The following is a 15,506-nucleotide window of genomic DNA, read 5'->3' as shown; positions in this document are numbered from 1 at the left end:
CCACGTTCTTCCGCTTCCCTGCTTCCACCAACGAGAGTCTGCGGCTGAGTGTGCGTGGGGCTGACGGGAAAATCTGAATGGAGCTCGCGGGCCGGTTGCTACGGGGGCCGGGGCGGGGCGAGCGCGCTGCGCGCGGCCGGTGCTGCGGTCTGTGGGGCGGGCTCGGTGGGGCTCCCGCGCCATGGCGCGCGGCGCCGCGTCTCACCCGGTCCGGGCGCCGCTGCTCGTGGCGCTCTGCGCTGTTCTCTGGATGCTGCCGCCTGCCCTGGGCGCCGGCGAGCGGCGGCGCCTCGCGTGTTCCACCTGTCGGGGCATCGTGGACAGGTTCAACCAGGTGGGCGGCGGGACCGTGGCGAGGCCGGCGGCAGCAGGAGGCCCAGCTGTGGGGAGGGGACCGGGCGCGGGGTCCCGCTGGGCAGCCTGAGGTGCGGTGGCAGCGGTGCAGGCCGCTCCGTGCCCGCCGCTCTGAGGGTCAGCACCCGGAACGATCAGCAGCTGCGGGCCCGCCGGAAGGCCGGCGGCAGCGCCCGGCGCGGTGCGGGTCTGCGGCCCCCGGTGCTGCCCGACTCTCCGCCTTGGAGCTCCGGGAGCCCCTGGGGCAGACCCGGGGAGCGCGTCCGCCCGTGTGCCGCCACTGACCGCGGCCGCTCCCAGCCCTGGAACACGGCAGCGGTTCGCTCCCGGCTTCCGAAACGATTGTAGTCCGTAGGTCGGCAGGTTACAGAGCTCACCGAGCATTGCTGTCAAAGCTATTTTGGTGCTTTAGTGCAAAAAGACTGGCTGTGGCATGCCCAGCTCCGTGAGGGGTGCTGATTGAAGACTTCACTCCCTAAAATTCTGTGTCTGTTGCCGCTTGAAACAGCCCTACATTGTAGAACAGTAAAGTCAACATGAGCAGCAAGGGGCTTCTTTGGCTTGTGACAGGTACTTAGTACTGTTTGTACCAATATTCATTGTTGTAGGCTTGGTAGATCGCTTTAACTGCGAAGGTGATTTGACAGGCATTGGCTGTGACTTGCAGAAGTTGTGCTGATCACAATGAGCTGTCCAGTTGTGTGATTATATTACGACGTGGTGAAGACTGGGCTAAGTCCTTTCAAAACCGAATGAAGCAGAGGTCCTGATCAACTGCTTAATGAAGTTCCTTAGAACTTAAGAGGAGGATATAAAGTTTCATACACTTATGTTTTTTGACATAAAGGCTCTAACAAGGCCTTGTTTATGTGTTATGAGAGTTGAGTAATGTTATGCTCTAACCTGTACTTCCTCACTTCTCTTGTTATGAGTACCTGTTTCTTTCACTTGCAATTCAATTAGAAGCTTCAGACCTTTCCTGAACGTTCTACATGGCACTTTTCACAGTTTGTGTATACGTATTTGCTACTATTGCTCTTAATTTCTGTTAGAAACACAACCTATGTAGTCACATTCCTTTGGTACTTTTTGTAGGGATTAGCAGATACAGCTAAAAAGAACTTTGGTGGTGGAAACACTGCTTGGGAAGAAAAGACACTGTCAAAATATGAGTCCAGGTAAGCTGTCTCAGTACTTTCCATTTGGTTACGTTTTGTGTCCACTGTATTTAACTTCCTGGTACCAGTGTTTGTCTGGAACTTCAATACTGAATGTCGCAGCTGAAGTTTCATGTGTCTAAGCCTTCAGATCTTATCGGTTAAAATGTAGCAGGTTATACTGTAAAGATTGAAGACTGAAACCCCTTACTAATGCTATTATTTGGCTTGTTTCTGAAAATAACAAAGGTTAATACTGTCATTGGTAATTTTTTTCTATTTACCCACTGAAGTTTCAGAATAATGATGTTAAATAGTGGTTAGTGGTTAGTAGCTAATTGATTGTCATAAAAGGTGCAGAGTACAGCAATAATTGTTTTAGAAATAAAGCAGTATCTCCCCTAGATTTGTCACTATTTCAGTACCAAACAGAAAACTATGAGGTGCAAATTACTGCACTCCTTTTTATGTGTGTTTGATTACTGAGCAAAAGGATCTGGTATCTTTCTTCCAAATTTCAAATTCATGTTTTAATCTTAGTTGGAAAATTAAGTTGTAAGGATGGTATTTCTGAACCTCATTTATTGTGAGCTTTGTGGACTTGTATCAGCTACTAGCAATACCTAAAATGTATTGTTGAACATAAGAGAAAGATACTACACCGAAAAGTTGCTGGGAAGCTAAAAATCTATCAAGCCTACAATCCGCAAACATAATAAATACAAGCAAGCTGATGTATTTCTTGTGGTCATCCTTCTAATATTTTCAGTTGAAATAACGTTCATTAGTTCTTTATTCTTACTTACTTTGTTTTGGAACTAATTCAGAACTCACCATGAACTGGTAAGGTATTCTAGGCTGAAGTCTAGCTTGTCTGTCTTATATTGAGTAGCAATATGTTTTATTTTAACTTATGACTTTCCTTTTCTGCTTCTAGTGAAATTCGTCTTGTAGAGATCATAGAGAATTTGTGTGACAGTAGTAACTTTGAATGTAACAACATGGTAGAAGAGCATGAAGAACATATAGAGAGATGGTGGTTCAAACTGTAAGTATAAATTTTTTTTCTGGACTTCTTTTTGTGGTTAAGTATATAAGAGGATGAACTACTGATGTTAAATATTGTGCCTGAATGATAGGAATATGGGGAATTCTTCACAGTTCTTCAAGAGTTGCCATTGAGTACAGCTGGGTTCAGGATGATTCTTAATATAATGTGCCACTGTACCATATTCCTCTTCATTTTCAGTTTCAGAAGTGTTGCACCAAAACATCCAGTTTGGCTACTGATATATTGTTTACTTAGTTGCCAGTGGGGTCTTGAGGGCAAGCTAACATTGGAAAACTTTGGGCTTTATTGCCCTTTTTGTTTTCCTTCATCATAAAACTGTGAGGGACTCTGGTTCTTGTGGGCTTTTTGTTTGCTTTTGTTTTTTCCTGAAATATTTTGTCCTTTTGTCAATCAAAAAATAGTTGATACTAATAAATCTAGAAGTTGGATATCTCGAGGTTGGTAGTCTAGCAGCTGGCTTTTCTCCCTGCCTTCTGAGCTAGCCTGTGATTTGTTATAACTGAGGTTTTTGTATATCACTATAAAATGTAGTCAGTGCAAGGATGGCATTGTAGCATTGGAATATCTTAAGATCTTTTTTCATTCCAAATCATGTTTATTCTAAGTATTTTTTACTTCTTTAGATTGTCAAAACTGCTATTCAGCTAGAATTCAATAGGGTGAACTACTGTTTTACCACTTCATCACTGGATAAGGATTTCTAATAATTCACTTTGCTCTTATTGACTGCTTTATTGCTTTATCCTTTTACCTAACTGTACAGGGTTGTGTATACATTAACATGCCAATTGAAGGAACAGTGAGCTATGCAACCCAGAGTAAACTAGGTCATTCTCTGAAGTTGTCTTAAATTTGTGGACTTGAAATAGATGAGTCTTAAGCTACAGAATCTGATCAAGTAGACTTCCTAAAATGTAAACAAAACTGTTCGTAAAATACATTGTTTATCTGAAAGTTTCTGTATTTGGTAGACGTTTGAGTGCAATTGATTAACTTTTGCCTCCTGTCCTTTAACTTATGATATCAAAATGTCATTAATTTTCTGTGATGGTTTCCAAAGACAGTTTCTTTGTCCATGGATGCCTTAGATCTTTTTCACTAGTTGTTACATTACATGCAATACTCAGTAAATTTACTTTACAGGGCCTGAGCTGTGGAGTCAATACGGTCAGACATAGTAGTTTAGAAAGAGAAGCTGTACATGTCTCAAGAGCTGCTGAAGACCTCTGCCAGACTACAGAATTTCGAAGTCTTTCTTTTGTTAAAGTTTTTGAGATTTCAGTATTAGCATGATATCGAGATGTGTGAATTGTCATTCAGAACTGTAGTAGTCCTCATGCTTGTTTGCAAAATAATACCTAGGTTTTCATTGTTAATTGGTGATATATTCTAATGTTAGAGTAGCACATAAATAACTTCTTAGTATTTTAAAAAATCTTTCTAAAATAATACTTGATTCATGCTCAAAAAGAGGAGAAATTTGAACAGGCACTCTGTCGTGAAGTCAGATTGGCAATAATTTGAGCAAATGTTAATATCTTTCCTGGATTATTTTCTGAATAGCTTAGATAAACACTTCATGTCAGGTTAGAGGACTTCTAGAAATGGGTTCCTGAAATAAGGTCATCTTCAGAACAGGAAAAAAAAAGGTTTCTAATCTGTTATGCAATAGATTTCTTTACTGTGTTGTGCAGGTTCTGTTGTGCGAGCTGGCTTTTAAAGACTCTTCATTCTTTTTATTGATAAATTAATGTCTCTCATATACAGAAAGAAGAAATATCCTGATTTGTTTAAGTGGTTTTGCATAGAAACAATAGAAGTTTGCTGTCCTGCTGGAACTTACGGACCAGATTGCCTTGGTAATTCTTCCTTTGAAAAATACAGTAGCAGATAAATTATTTTTGTGTTTGTTTTAGTCTTTCATAATATGGACAAATACATGAAGTATGATACTTTTGAGACAGCAGCTGCTGTGTAGTATGTAGCTGCCTGCTGCCTCATAGGTTAGGTGGCCGCCTTGTGGGCATCCTGCGTAAAGAAAAGTCTTCTGGCCATGAAGTAACAGATGAAGCTCTCAAGGGTACTTACATGTGCAAAGTCCATCTGATCTGATGCTCATATCCACACCTGACCCATGCTTAGAGGCTCTCTGTGACATCAAATCTGTTCTTTAGGTGGCCTTTCAGAAGCTATGTAGACAACAGTCCTTGACCAGTTTCAAGGGTAAAATGTCCAAAACACCATTGGGGATTAAATGAAGAAATTCACAACTAAGAATTTGTTAAAAAGGCAATGGAAAAAATTGGATAAAAGTAGGTGGGAGACAATTGGATAAAAGCGAGGTCTTTGCAAAAGTGATAATTGAGCCTTTTTTGACCCTGAAGTTAGTATAATTTATAAATCTTTAAAACCTTGCACCTTGTTAGAGATCAGCTTTGGCCTCTTATATTGTTAAAAATGAAGTGACAATTCCCGGTTTTGGTCTAAATGATTGCTAGTATGTTTTTCCAACTGCAGTATGAGCATTCTTAGAAATCCAGAGTACAGAAAGATACCAACTTTAGCTGGGAAGCTAGGATAGTAGATAAGAGTCTAAGGCATGGTCTTTACCCAAAATTTAATTCGTAACTGAACTTTCCTGGAGATTGTTTTGCATTGCTTTTATACATGAACGCGTTACTGAGCATGCCTTGTTGTAAGCCTTTTGGTTGCTGTTAAGGGAAAAAAGGTTTTAGAGGTTATGTCATGGTTTAGTGTGACTACTTTTTTACACTTTACTGTCTATGAAGAGGGAGGGTCTTAACGTGCTTGTGACTGAGATTAGGAAGTTATTTCCTTGGCCATATGATTTCAAAGTATTTTTGATCCTTTTTAGCTTGTCGTGGTGGGTCGGAAAGACCTTGCCATGGAAATGGCCGCTGTGATGGTGACGGTACCCGAGGTGGAGATGGCTCGTGTAGCTGTAACAAGGAGTACACAGGAGATTTCTGTTTGGACTGTTCTAATGGTTACTTTAGTACCTTGAGAAATGAGACACATTCTGTTTGTACAGGTAACATTGTCTTTGACACATGTTTAGATCTTTGTCTTCCTCCTTTTAGTTTTGTTTACAAAAACTGAAACAATTTAAACTGACATGTAAAAACAAAAAATAGTTGCAGTTTGGTCACTCGCCTTTAACTATAAATGACATCAGTCAGTTTGGTGGGATTCTAAGGATTTTCTAAGTCATCCTTTCATACTGCCCCTGATTTTTTTTTTTAATTTTTTTTTTTTTTCCTGCTTTAAATTAAGAAACAGAATTCATATATGTCATGAGGGAGGTGGGAGGGAAGAGCAAGCTTTGGGTCACCCTTCACTCCTCTGCGAAGTACTGCATGAAAATCTTGAGCTGCAATTGCTGCATAGTGGACTACTTTGAAAGCCAGGATTTCCTCGTGCCTCAGATAAGCTTAACTGGAGTAAATGGGCATGGAAACAGCTCATCTGTATGGTAGACTACATAGATTCCAGTTAAGTATGTCTAAGCTTAATTTTGAAACAAAATCGGGTCATAGGAATAAACTTTTTCAGTCAGTCAGGTTTTCATCTGTTTTTACATCTCTAATGAGATCCTGCAGCATCTAAATCCTGACTGTGGGGTCTAAAAAGATTGTTTTTCAACACTATGTTTTTTTTGTCTGGATATGTAGTAATTCCTCTGTATGATTTCTCTTATATTACAATATATGAAATGCATATGATATATATTGCATGTTATATGTGCAAGTAAGATATCTATTATACATATACATCTGGATTTCTAGTATATTTCCTTGTGAAGTTCTTTAGACAAGTATCACTTCACACATTGCACTCATAGCTAGTTGCAAATTAAGTAGTCTGAGGATTTGTTATGTGGGAGTGCTGAGTCCTAACCCTGAGCAGCCGAGCAAAGTTTGACTTCTTGATCTTCTCTTCCCAAATAGTTCGGAAATTGGACCTGCCACTTCTGGTCACTAGAATTTTATATTTTCCTGACAACGTTTTAAAGTGGTCTGGGTTTTGGGGGGTTTTGTTTTGGGTGTTTGGGTTTTTTTTTAGGATAGAGCTGCATGTTTTGCAAATGATATCTCTATATAGTCAAGATTTAATCTTTTGAATGGGAGGGTCAAACTACTAAACTATGATAGCTTCCAGTAAATCCTAAATAAGGTTTCTTTGAGAATTTGTGTGCCCACATTTTTTTTGGAATCTCTCAACAAAGCTCAGGTTGTAGTTTTCTCTTGTCTCAGCCTGCCATGCTGCCTGTAAAACTTGTACTGGTTCAAGTAACAAGGACTGCCAAGACTGTAAAGAGGGCTGGATTAAAAATGAAGAAGCAGCTTGTGTGGGTGAGTAATGCTAGGTAGAATTCAAATGGCTTTTGAAACAATACTTGCCAATGAGGTTAGATGACATAACATCAACTTTTATAGTATTAAATGGAAGTGTTCTGTCAGTTTAGATTTCTATAGTTTGTAGTCTGTATCGTTTCACATTGCAGGAAAGCAGTATTTCCTCCCTACTGATTGCCTGGTGATTATAGTGTCATTATAAAATTGTTCACTATGAATCTTTTTAGTTTAGTGGAATACAAATAGCAGCAAGTGGGGTATTCCACTTAAGATGTGGGGGTTTTTATGTTTATGTGAATGTTAAACAGTCCCCTGCTTTTGATTTTAAACTATTTTGCCAACTACTGGAGGATTGCTCTCATCTCCATATTTTATAGTAATTGCACAATTGTCTTCACACTATGGTATGTTTGTAAATTCTCTGCCCTAATAGAGTCCAAACATTTCACTAAAAGCCATGCGTACTAAGTTTTCCTGTTATTGGAAAAGAATATCAGCAGGCATCAAGCTCAGAGCTTCCATTAATCTCTTACATATTTCTGGCTTAGCATTTCTTGTGGTTTATGAGGAGACATGTATGGAACACTTAAGGAAAAACCCAGATACTAAAAACATTCCCAGTGCACGACTGCACTGGGGTAGGATAACACATTCTGTTTAACTGGTTGAATTTGACCAGATAAAAACCCTTGACATAATGGCTGGAAACAGTATCTTAGAAGTTATGTGGACACTGCTTCTTTTGAAAAGTGCTAATGAGAACTAGGATTTGAATTAAAGCTACTGGGTTTTTAAGACGTTCCAGTATTGTCTTCCCTACAACTGTGTTTGGTTTGGTTTTGTTTAGTTTTTCCCAAATAGTCATTGCAACTGATCAAGTATAAATTAACTGAGTATTCAGTAGGAATGATGTCGGCAGCAACAAGATGAGATACACAACAAGGGGACTGAAATAGCCTTTCTCTGTCCACATTTTTTATTGGCTAGCCCTGTTGTGCCCTTTCCTTGTATTCACAAGATTAGCATGTTTTAACTTCCCAGATAGAACTGGTTTTCAGCTTGAGTGGTCCTAACCATAACTTGGTTTTCTCCAGTTTGCTTTGTGTAGAAAACTAAGCAGTGTGTATGTGTGCACTGCTGTAATTTTTTTTATACTTTAAGAATTTCCATAGCTTGAGTAGAGAAGTCAGCTGTATTCCGGAAGAGTGGTATTTCTGCTTATTTGTTATACTATTTACATAAAAAGCACAAATGTGTGCAAAACACTGATTTCAAAATGACAAGGGTCGTAGGTATTCTGGAAGATTTGATCTCTTGAATTTCTGATATGTCTGTTATGGTCATTGAAAACATCTTAGGATCAGTTTTGATCTGTTAGTGTAAGTCTTAAGGTGAACAAAATAGTATACAAGTTACTATGTTACTTTTATGTATAAGGTGTTGCATGTCTGATCCTAAACTCATTGTAACGACTCGATGCAGTCAGTCTAAGTTTATGGCTTCTGTAGGCAAGTTCTTACAAGATCTCAAAGCACAGCATTTAAGTATTAGTCTACCTATTTAATAATGATTACTGTTTTAGGTAACTTGTCACTTTTTATCTTTCAGATTTAGATGAGTGTGCTGGCTCTCCTTGCAAAGATCACCAGTATTGTCTGAACACAGATGGATCTTTCTCATGCAAAGGTTTCTTTTTAATCTGCTGTTGTACTTTATTGTCTAGAATACTAATCTAATGCTAGAAAGACTGTGATACCAGGCATTTAGTACAATGTGCTCTGGTCCTGACTGGGCATGAGGAGGATGAGGCTTTAGACCTATCTTATGAGGAAAGCAAGAGATTTCTGGTTATTTCTACTCTGCTGTCATGAGACCCCACATGGAGTACCATGTTCAGCTCTGGGACCCCCAAAATAAGAAGGACATGGACCTGCTAGAGCAGATCCAGAGGGGGGACCACAAAGATGATCAGGGGCTGGAGCACCTCCCCTAAGAACAGGCTGAGAGAATTGGGGTTGTTCAGCCTGGAGAAGAGAAGGCTCTGTGAAGACCTTATAGTGGTCTTCCAGTACTTAAAGGGGGCCTACAGGAAAGATGAGGAAGGACTCTTTATCAGGGAGTGTAGTGATAGGCTGAGGGTAATGGTTTTAGACTGAAAGAGGGGAGATTTAGATTAAAGAATAAATTTTTTTACCTTGAGTGTGGTGAGGCACTGGAACAGGCTGCCCAGAGAATTTGTGGATGCCCCATCCCTGGAAATGTTCAAGGCCAGGCCGGATGGGGCTTTGAGCAACCTGTTCTAGCAGAAGGTGTCCATGTCCATGGCAAGAGTGATCTTTGAGGTCCCTTCCAACCCCCAAACCATTCAATGATTCTATGATTTCTTGTGTGGGTAAGCTGACTGACTTTAAGGGTGGTACTTTAAACCTCAGATATATGAATTTTTCTGTTTAAAATATTTTTTCTTAAGCATGTGATGCCAGCTGTGTAGGTTGCACAGGGGAAGGTTCTGACAAGTGTAAGACCTGCGCATCTGGATACATGAAGGAAGATGAAAAGTGTACAGGTTGGTGGATTTAGCAGTACATGGTAGAACCTCGGTTATTAATAGCTCACTCTTGGTTAGCCATGCTGAGGAGCTGTTAAGTGCATTTGCATTTAGTCACTTCAGTTTTCAAGCCTATCAAAATGAACCCAGTTCTATTATTAGTAGGAAAGACTTTGTTTATAACTTCCCTTATATTATTGAGTTAATATGCATGACAAGGCTAAAAGGTGAAACACTCCTACAAAGGGGATTGAGTATTTTGTAGTGGGTTCAGGAAACAAATATGTGAGTCTCTTGTCAGTTACCTACCACTTCATTAAAAGTGTGCATCTGTGTTCATTTTGTAGTAGGGATGCAATGTAGATTCTCTTGTCTTTCTGTTAATCAATTAAAATCCAAGTTCAAATGATACTAATTCCCAGTGAATTATAACACGTGAAATGCTGGTAAAAAGAGTGAAATTAGAGTTTCTTTGTGGGCAAGAGCAGAAGGTGCATACAATCTTAAGTAGCTGCTAACTATGACGATATAGTATTTATATTAACAGGCTCCCTTCCCTTTAGTTGTGTCTTGATAGCATCAATAGAAAATGGCTATGAGAAGTCTTCAGTAGATTAAGATGAGTGCTGTTGCTTGTTCATTTCCCCACATAGGAGCCTGCAAATCATAAAATACCCTAGTACTATCTGAATAAATCTGAAATGTCTAAATCATGAAGAACATTAACAGAGTATTTTAACAGAAGTTAAGTCTCTTGCAGCAGCATTCTGCTGCTCAGTGTATTTTATATTTGAATAGAATTTTCTTTATATGACTGAGCACATGTAAGTTTTTTAAAAAAATAACAGTCAACTCTTTTTCCTATTTCTAGATATAGATGAATGTAACCTTCCTGAAAAGGTCTGTGTGAAAGAGAATCAAGACTGTGTTAATACTTCAGGTAGTTACAAGTGTGTATGTTCAGAGGGGTTTGAAGATAAGGATGGAACATGTGTTCAAACTGTAAAAACAGGCAAGTGGCTGTTTTCAAATATACTATATTGACAACTTGGAGGTGTGTTTCTGTCTAAGGGTCTAGTCACTTGTGAACTCTCCTGTGTAATTTCTCATCCTATACAGCTGTGGTCTGTGCCAAGTAGTTTGTGGTGTAGGCCACATTCTGTCATGCATGTTTTATTGCTCAAAGACAGTGGGGTTCTTGCTGTGGTGTTCATCCTGTTCTTGCATTGTTGTTTTCTTTTTTTTTTTTTTTTTGGGTTTTGTGGGGTGTTCTTTTTTGTTTGTTTTGTTTTTGTTTTTATTTTCTTTTCCTGTAACTCAAAGTAATGTTTGTAAATCATTTAAGTCTCTGGCTTCATTACATAAAGTGAACTAGCAAATTCCTGCTATCATAAAAGGGAGGTCTTCCTCCTCCCCACTTTTTTCTTTTATCATTAATTATAATGACTTAGGGATTTATCTAATTACATGCAAGCTGTTTCAACTCAGTGAAGTCTCAGATGAGAGACACTCAATCTCATACTTTTATTTTCTTTCAACTTCTTAGCTTGTTTCTTTTTTGTCTCCTCCCACCTCCACCAAGACTGGCATTTAATCTTGTGCTAATAAATTGTTAAGGTCTAGGTTGTATTGCTACTCAAGTCCATTCAATTCACACCTTATATTCTCAGTACTCACTGCTATTAGTCCTTTAAAATCAGTTGTGTATTTTTCCTGTGCAGATACTCAGAATATCAGTTACTTTGGTTTTTTAATATGGCCTGACATTTTATGAGAGTAAAAGCAAAACGAAAAGTTGACCAATTGGCGTAGCTTTTTTTCTTAGAGCCAATGCTTTTACCAGTAAAATAAAATTGCTCTGCTTATTTAAAGGTTGTTTTGACATCTGAACTAAAGAAAATAATTCTGAGTAATACTTCTGTTTTGTTTTCAAATACCAGAAGTTATTCTGACAGTTCATGCAGAAAGTTCATTGTGAATAGCTGAAAACAGAAGCTTAGAACAGAAATAGCTGTGCTGGTTTTATATTCCATTAAAAATACCATATCAGTTTATTTGAAATGTTTTGTTTGCATCTAGTAAAAAAAAAATATATAAGCTTGGACTAGGTGGGTGGTGCAAGTAGCTCTTTTATATGGCTTTATTGCTTGTCTAGTCTTAGTAAATGTGTTGATTTGGGTTTCTCTTTTAAAAATCCCTAATATAAAAAATATATGGTATAATTTATAATATTTGTATACTAATTATGATACTTAATTTCACAGGAGAGGAAGTAGAGAGTGAAACAAGTGGGCCTTCACCTACTGGACATGATGACTTATGACATGTGTTCAGAACCAAAAGACATTCCTATCTAAAGTTTTAAATTATTGGACTAAGCCTCTGCTAGCTGACATAATGTGGAAATGGTATTAAATATGCAGGTTACCATTAAGATTTTTTTAAATGGTGATAAACAGCTCTTTAAGCTGCATTTCTTTATTTCTAAATGCCACTTTTTATATCATTCTTTAAGAACAACATTCTAGATGGGTAAGTATAAAATTTGAATTAACATAATGTACCCAGCAATTGTAAACAATTTCCAGGTTTCTCATTCTAGTGCCTACTGAAAACTATCATAATTTGGAAGGACTTGGTTGCACTTCATAATTCAAGAAAAATTTAGGCTGAAGTTTGGTGTTTCTTGACATGAGAAATATTTCTGTAACTGAAATACAGCTCTTAGGAATTGTTAAAGGAAGTCTATTTGGGGGGGAAATGCTGTTCCCTTAAACAAAATAGAATGCCTAATACTGCATTCAATAAAAGTTTATTTTGTTGGAATGTGCCTTGAAAATTTTTAACATGTTAATACTTTGCCTTGTTGTCATGTCTATTTTTCATTTGGGTGGTGAAAAAAAAAAAAAGGCAAAGAAACCACACAAAAAAAACCCATAACTTTGCAAGCACTGTATTTCAATTCAATGCTGAACTCCAGCACTCGGTTGTACTGGAATGTATATGGGAGGAAAAAAAATACCACCCCGCACCCCTTACCTCTAAAGGAAGAATTATGTCAAACCTTAAAACTTTCCAAAGGTAGGTAGACAAGTCTTTCTTCCAGATGCTTGCATTAAGTATGTAAACTAGTTTTACAGTAGTGAAAAGTTGGGCTAACACCTGCACTCAGTGGCTCACAGCTGTTGGTATGAGTGCTCTAGAATTGATGAATACTTGACTTGCACTACAGTCTACTGCTGCATGTAGTAGCTTCCTGTCCTTTACAGAGCAAGCATTCTACAGTCAATTTACCTCCTTGTGCCATTTCAGAGGAAAAGCTAATAGGCATAGTGTAGACACAATTCCTGTGTGTTGTCTCTAAGCTTAAAGGTAAGTATAAGAGCCAAAATTGGTATATTCTGCAGGACCATCACATCTATAAATAAGACAAGGGTCATCTAATGCAGTATTTAAAGCTCTGAATGAAGTGAGTGAAGTTTGGAATACATTTAGGTAGTGGCTACAGGGAGGATGAAAAGGGAGTGAGTGTCATGAGGATGGAGCCAGACTCTTCTCTGTGACAACCAATGATAGGACAAGGGGCAATGGGTATAAACTGGAACACAGAGGGTTCCACTTAAATATGAGAAGAAGCTTCTTCTCAGTGAGGGTAACAGAGCACTGGAACAGGCTGCTCAGGGGGGTTGTGGAGTCTCCTCTGGAGACATTCAAAACCCACCTGGACACATTCCTGTGTAACCTCATCTAGGTGTTCCTGCTCTAGCAGGGGGATTGGACTAGATGATCTTTCGAGGTCCCTTCCAATCCCTAACATTCTGTGATTCTGTGTAATACGGCTAAAAAACCCATAGTTTAGGCTTCACTATGAAGAAGTTATAAACAGTACCCCAGGGTAAGTGGAAATAAAAAAAGGTATGAACAGGATTGACTTGTTGATCAGTGAAGGCCAAACATCTTCTGTATACTCCTGCAGACTTGTTTGTTCAGACTAAGTCACAGTTCAGTTTGTGAACAGTGCATGTAAGATTTGTATGTGCAATAGATATTTCTGTGAATATTGTATAGAAAAGGATTCTGTTGAATTCTTACGCTAAAAGCTGTCTAAGCTGACCTTGAGCTGTAGTTTAAGTACCCAATGCTATTAAAAAGTATCTGTAAGAGTTTTCTTTATTTTCCTTCAGCTGTTATATCTAGATGTTTCTTAATTTGCCAGTCTGTAATTGCCAGGTATGGGCCTATATGCCATATATCTTTCAAGTTGTAGGACAGGTGTTGTATTTAATGAGTGCTAAATTTAAAGAAGGAAGAAATAGGCAGTTTGGGGAGCAAAGAGAATGCAACTCTAATATGTTTAGGGTTTTTTAGTGGAGGTGTAGCCTTCTGGAGAGACAAAATGAGTTGACGGTACTTTCTAAACATAACTGACATTTCATGTTACTATTAACATTTCATGTTACTGTTAGATGATCATTTGGAGCACCTGGGAGTTAAGTGTCAATGACTGAGCAGCAAAGACAAGCTATACTCCTGTAAGATCCTTAAGGCCTAATGTTACCATAACTGGCTACATACAAAAAGAAGTCTGTTTTGCAGAATAACTTGATTGTTTAGGTAATTCAGGAAGCCAGGGATCACCTGAAAGGATACAAATCACTATCTTCTTTCTTAGGAGAGATGTCAAAGCCCATAGGTTATAGACAAGACCAGGGCATGGGTCACTGTAAGTTATATGGGATAGATTGTACAAACACAACACTTTTTCCTTTTATGGTTGACAAGGTCTAATCATACATTGTCTTAGTATGTATGGGAGAGGTGCTCTTCAGTCAGACGCTTGTAATCGCTAGCCTTTGAACTGACAGTTGCAAGTTAATAAAAGCATCAAGGGTCGTCAAAATCACCAGATCACATTCTGAGTGTTAAGCTCTTGATGTTTGCAGCACTATATGTGTTAAGACAATTCTCCCTGACAAACAGGGTGCACCCTGCCCTTCAGGTTGCTTTCAGACCATTAATACAGCACAAGGTTAGGCATACAAATAATTCAAGCTTGTGCTAACAAGTGGCTAGCTGAAAAGAATGCATGAGAAGAAAAAAAAGAGGGGGGAGGAGAGGGGAAAGCCTTACAAAAACCCAGGTGCTCCTGAAACATACCTAGCAATAATATAAAAGACAGTTCTTCATACTGGCCTTAGCTGGCCTCCTGATATCCCATCACTTCCCTCTGTCCATCAGTCTGCCACAGGTTATTTTCTGAGATTATATTTTATCTATTCTGAAAGGAAACTTCTGAGGTTATTCAAAGCAATTGTCTGGGGGTTTTGTTTTTTTTGCCTTCCTTGGATCAAAAAGGAATTTTCCTCATCTTTTTCAGCAACTTCTCACCATGTCTATCTTTCTGGTTTCGGTTCCAATGTTAATCCAAATAGGATTTGTGCATAGAGCTCAAATGTGTTTGCAAGGATCTTGCTTTTTTCTCAGATTTCTCTTAAAATTAGATTTTAACTGATCCTAACATAGTAGTCTTTCTCTTGCACTAGTGTGTTAGATTTTTCTTCTTACTGGAAAGTACCTTTGAAATCGTATTTCTGTTGCATTAGACCTCTCTTTTGTAGCCTTTTGTCTTGATTTTAACTTTTAAAAGATATATTCAAGTTAATATTTTGTCTTACAGGACTGGAATGTTCAAACTTAATTTCTAGTCTACTGATTGTTCTTTGTGGCACACATGGCTATGTGTAAAGTACTGAGGTAACAGGGGTGTCCATTACCCTGTCCTTAGCACTCTGTTTAATTTCTTGGGGGCAGGGGGGAGAGTTGCTGTTAGTCCTGTTGAATCTAGACCTCTTAAACCGAGATTCTGGAAGGTAGAGAAATTTCCTGGAGTAATCTGTGAGGTAAGAGACCTAGACCTGGATTTATTTCTCCTGCTTTCTGAGAGTGCTCTAACCACTCGGTTGACTAATAACTAGATGCGTAAGGCTACATCCGGCCAC

General features: G+C 38.8%; 1 protein-coding gene across 1 annotated transcript; it reads left to right on the top strand.

The window, feature by feature from the left end:
* The first annotated feature begins 45 nt into the window (after positions 1 to 45).
* Positions 46 to 12,333, top strand: CRELD2 (cysteine rich with EGF like domains 2). The gene is made up of 10 exons (XM_065048961.1): positions 46 to 334; positions 1,450 to 1,532; positions 2,449 to 2,559; positions 4,351 to 4,442; positions 5,459 to 5,635; positions 6,858 to 6,956; positions 8,568 to 8,645; positions 9,430 to 9,525; positions 10,379 to 10,519; positions 11,772 to 12,333. The coding sequence occupies exons 1-10, from the start codon at positions 182 to 184 to the stop codon at positions 11,828 to 11,830; spliced, it is 1,089 nt and encodes a 362-aa protein (XP_064905033.1). The 5' UTR covers positions 46 to 181; the 3' UTR covers positions 11,831 to 12,333.
* Positions 12,334 to 15,506: the final 3,173 nt, after the last annotated feature.

Source organism: Columba livia, chromosome 1, assembly GCF_036013475.1.
Source record: "Columba livia isolate bColLiv1 breed racing homer chromosome 1, bColLiv1.pat.W.v2, whole genome shotgun sequence".
NCBI classification, from domain to species: domain Eukaryota; kingdom Metazoa; phylum Chordata; class Aves; order Columbiformes; family Columbidae; genus Columba; species Columba livia.
Note: the sequence above shows the minus strand (reverse complement) of the source record. Positions and strands in the feature narration are given on the sequence as shown.

Excerpts from the sequence above, each read along its gene's own strand:
- CRELD2 (XM_065048961.1), top strand. The coding sequence starts at position 182 with ATGGCGCGCGGCGCCGCGTCTCACCCGGTCCGGGCGCCGCTGCTCGTG. Across the intron at positions 2,560-4,350 it reads GAGAGATGGTGGTTCAAACT|AAAGAAGAAATATCCTGATT; the intron begins GTAAGTATAAAT and ends TCTCATATACAG. Across the intron at positions 10,520-11,771 it reads TGTTCAAACTGTAAAAACAG|GAGAGGAAGTAGAGAGTGAA; the intron begins GCAAGTGGCTGT and ends TTAATTTCACAG.